This window comes from Galeopterus variegatus, unplaced genomic scaffold (assembly GCF_000696425.1).
Source record: "Galeopterus variegatus unplaced genomic scaffold, G_variegatus-3.0.2 Scaffold3298, whole genome shotgun sequence".
Taxonomy (NCBI): Eukaryota; Metazoa; Chordata; class Mammalia; order Dermoptera; family Cynocephalidae; genus Galeopterus; species Galeopterus variegatus.
In genome coordinates, this window is record NW_007729409.1 from 137,070 (window position 1) to 141,713 (window position 4,644).

A 4,644-nucleotide genomic window follows, 5' to 3' on the forward strand; every position below is an offset into this window, starting at 1 on the left:
TATTTAGAACATGTTGGGACTTACATCTTTTGAAGAAATTAATGATAAAGAAATATATGTATTTCTGGTTTATGTGTCTATTTCTAAAATTGGCTTTTATCAGTACTTAGGTTGCATAAATATTAGTGCTGATGACTTTATTTTTCAAGAAACAGATAACAAGGAAAAGCCACTTACCATTGAAGGTCGTTTTAAGTCAATTTTGCACATTTTTTGAAAGATAGAAATTGTTTCCCATTTCTACTTATCTGGAACTCTGAGTGTTCTTGAGAATCAAGGCAAGCACCATACGCTCCAGTCAGAGAGAAGAGAAAGGGCAGAGCTAGGACAGTAAGCCTTTCTGCCTGTCCTACCCCTGTTTTCCCTCCATCGTGCACCCTGCTGCCAATGGAAGAAGCCCTTCTTCATTAGCGGGCTGCTGGGAGACGGGACAGTTGCTGCGTTTGAGTGACAAGAACAGTTTTTGGGGGGCTTGAGGTTTGCATGTTGGGTACTATGGCAACATTCTGGATAAAAGATATGATCCGTATGCAAATCCTCATCACTATAAGGTAGTTAGATTTCAGCACATTAGAGTAGTATTTTGTAATTATACCAAATATATTTATGTTTACTACATTTTCTTGTCTCAATTTGAAACTAAGCAGACCCATTTTTAATGTGAAATCTACTTGTGTTGAATAATTTAGAAATNGTAAGCCTTTCTGCCTGTCCTACCCCTGTTTTCCCTCCATCGTGCACCCTGCTGCCAATGGGAGAAGCCCTTCTTCATTAGCGGGCTGCTGGGAGACGGGACAGTTGCTGCATTTGAGTGACAAGAACAGTTTTTTGGGGGCTTGAGGTTTGCATGTTGGGTACTATGGCAACATTCTGGATAAAAGATATGATCCGTATGCAAATCCTCATTACTATAAGGCAGTTAGATTTCAGCACATTAGAGTAGTATTTTGTAATTATACCAAATATATTTATGTTTACTACATTTTCTTGTCTCAGTTTGAAACTAAGCAGACCCATTTTTAATGTGAAATCTACTTGTGTTGAATAATTTAGAAATAGATAATGAACTCCCATTACATTTAGGTGATGTTAAAAAGTTTTGTGTGTGCTTTTCCTCCCATCTTTACACCATTTGGAAACAAAAAAATTCAACAATTTTTTTGTGTACTAAAGACAAATAGCCTTTATTTTTGTGTTGCTGTATAGTGTCTTTTTTTCTCATGACAATGTGCTGTGGTTTCATGGGGTTTTGGGGGGTTTTTTTGTCTAAAGAATATTTTTTAAATAGTGCCTTACTAATTACACAAACTCAAGTAGACTTTACAAAGTACAAATGAGAGCTAGGACCATTCACACTGTAACTAAAAGATTGGTTTTCTGCTCAGTAAGATCAATAAGAAATACAGATCTAAAGGAGGACTATTATACTGTCTTTGCCCTAAGGTTCAACTTAACCACTTTCCAGTGAAACCTGGGTCTCAATAGTTTTCCATCTATAGAGTGCAGGGCTGGATAAAATCTCCACATCCTTCCAATTGTGGAAGTTGTTGGTTTTTTAGGTTGTGTTTCAAGATGTGTATAAACCATTCCCATATTTATGAAAAGATTGTATTTCAAGCTGTGTTGTGCTCTTACCCTCCCGTGAACCCAAAGCGCCCTATTCACCTCACCCATTGGGCAATTAGTCATGTGTGGTATGAGACATTTGTTCTAGTTTCATATTAATTGTGGCTTATTTCTTGTATTATTAAGTGTTTCCTATTTTCATATGTTTTGTTTGAAATGAAACAAACAAATTTGAATGAAAAGGCTGGGTGTGTTTCCCTCTTCCCTCTCGTTCTCTCAGTATCTTAGCATGCAGCCTGGTATAAGGTAAGTAAATATTTGTTGATCTGATTTGCAAACACTTGGCCTAGACTGGACAGGGAAGAGGAAGCTTCATGACAACTTCCTACCTGTAAGCATGCCTTCATTCACCACACAGCTTCCATCAATCAGGACAGCATCACATGGCAATAAAAATTTTCCTGGAAGAATAAGGATGTCTCCAGGAACCAAGAGACGGGATTCCAGCTCCTGCAAACCTACACAATAGCAAAGTTTCCATAACTAGTTGATCTTTTACTCAAGAATAAAGGTGACTGAGAATCCTTATCAACTTATTGGTCAAGAGCTACCCTACCTGTTCAACTGCTCAAGCTCTTTTCCACTCAATTGAAAATTACAAGAGAATCAGGATTAGGGAACTGGTTCCTGGGATACAGCAAAGGATTAGGTCAGCAACAAGATCCCATCTTGATCCTATTACCTAATACAGTGCTCTGCCCACAGCAAATACTCAGAGCACTGGGCAATGGAGAAGTGCCCCCTGGCTGCTGTTTTCTCTCTTTGGCTGGGTTCCTGACCCTCTGGAACACTGTACCTCCTTCCGTTGGGGCCTTATGTAAATCATCCAGATAGTTTCTGCTGCCCTGGGGTGCAGCTGCTCATTCATTGCAGAGAGCCGTGGTCACCCCACCTGAGGCTAGCTCAGAGCAAGTACCAAGTGTCCAGTCATCTAAAAGCTCTATCCAGACCTAGGTTTCAGATGACAGTTTGAAATGTATGATGCATGGTCTGTTTGGGATAGTTAGTTGGGGAAATAAGAGCCTTAAAGAAGGCTTACCCAGCAATACTCAAAAGTGTGAGCAGATGTGGACGGCAGAGGGAAATTGAAGTATCGCAGACATGGGGTAGGAAGGGTTCAGTCAGAGCCAGGACCCGGTGAGGCGGGCAAGGCGTCGAGGGTGCAGAGTGTAAGAGGCTCTCGCTCTCTGGGCCCTGCAGATGCAAAATCAAGGCCTTGCCTCCTAAAATTTTATCTCTTAGAGGCCTGATTTTCTTCTCCTTGCTCCCCCCAGTCCTGGGTTCAATCAGAGAAGACTTTTTTTCCCGTAACTAGTAATCAAACCACAATTGAGACAGATTCCACTGAAATACTAGGGCACTGAAGATGGCAGAACATGTCACCTACCTTTGTCTTTTACCATGATTGTGACCTGGACTTTGTTGTGATCTTCCACAAGGTTGTGCAGCTTAACTGATTGCTACCAATTAAAAGTGAATGTTTAAATATTAGATAGTTCATATCCTGAAAACCACATGATCTCAGTACATTATAGCCAAGCCTGCTGTCACAACCAAACCAACTCTGGACAGAGGACTCAACATCTCTTTTTGATGCTTCAGCTTCCCTGTTGCAATCCCTACTCCACCTGACCCCCGCTTGCAGCAGCAAATATACCCATTAGTTTAGTGCTATTTTACTCCCAGGAAAAAGAATGCCCAGCCACGGCCTCAAGGACCTAACGCAAGGAACCAAGGCTTCACTTTCCTGAGGATGCACAATTAGAATGAGGAAGAATGACGAGACCGTGAATAGACTACTTTCCTCTCTATGACTCTGTTTCTGTCTGTAAAACGACAATGCTAAATTTGATCTGTAAGTGGCTTTCCACCTGTAACAGCCTGTAAATATTTAACTTGTGATTTGCCTGCATGTGGAGCAACCATCTCCTCTTCTACCAACTCTGGATTTTCATATTGGACAAGCCTGCAGACTGGAGTCATGATGCTCAGTTTTGAATCCTGGCACTAACACTTATGATTTATTTAGCCTGTTTAACTCCTTTTTGCTCATCTGAAAAGGGAGATGATAACAGTACCTACATTTAAACAACCTACAGGGTTGTTTTAAGTTAGTGAATTCTTATAAAGCCCTTTGTAGAGTACTCAATACTGTTAATGATTCATAAGAAAGTTGTTGCTGGAAAAACAGTTGTGAGAGTGCATCAACGGGAAAGTCTTGCTTGAGATGGAATTTACTGAGATATGACTCTGAAAAGTGGAGGAAAGGCAAGGAGCCCAGAGAAGTGAAGACAGCACCTCCTAGGATGATGCAGGGGACAGGAAAGCAGAGGTGAGAGGGGATTTTGTCTACACAGTTCCCCATACTGACTGTTGGGGTACCATAAGCTGGAGAGAGCTTGACGCTGGGCCAGCTGGGGCAGAGCTAAGCAGTCCTGGAAGGCACTGCGTCCTTCTGTACGATGCCAGTTACTTGGATGTCTCTACGTAGAAGAGTGGTTGATACTGTCAACAGTACTTAAATGCAGCTTAACCTATTTCAAATATAAAACTTTTTTCTTTTAGATGTTAAGTTATTTTGATCTGTTCTGTTGATGATTTTTAATGTTACAAATGTCACCAGGCTAAGGTAACTTTTCCCTTGAGAGAAATAGTGAATTCCATGTTAATATTTATAAGGAAAAATTTATTATTTACTTCAGTTTTGAATTAAAAGCTTAACTTCAATGATTTGGACCAATTGAGTGGAAGAAGTGATATGACTGTTGGGTACACACGCATTTCCCTAAAGTGACTTCCTGAGGCTTGACTGTTGGGGCATGCATTTTAATGACAGATAAGAGTGAGAAAATCAGCTGTGGTTCTATTGGAAAAACTCTGGAATCAGTCAGGAGTCCTGACTTGTAGGTCAGGCTTATCCACTAACCAGCCATGTACTGTACTTAAGAAATTTCACGTTACAAGTTACTGGTGTCCTCTGCAAATAGATGACATTGAATTGGATCATTTTTTTTTTTT

The 4,644-nt window shown here is 40.5% G+C and overlaps 1 protein-coding gene across 1 annotated transcript in view; it reads right to left on the bottom strand.

Annotated features, from left to right (window-relative positions):
- Nucleotides 1-4,644, bottom strand: part of ATP13A5 (ATPase type 13A5) — a 111,481-nt gene that overhangs the window by 69,177 nt on the left and 37,660 nt on the right. Inside the window, exons 9-10 of the mRNA XM_008584525.1 lie at nucleotides 3,014-3,086; nucleotides 1,956-2,084 (exon numbers count right to left, since the gene is read on the bottom strand). Coding sequence (XP_008582747.1) covers nucleotides 1,956-2,084; nucleotides 3,014-3,086 — 202 coding nt within the window. The remainder of the gene's footprint in view (nucleotides 1-1,955; nucleotides 2,085-3,013; nucleotides 3,087-4,644) is intronic.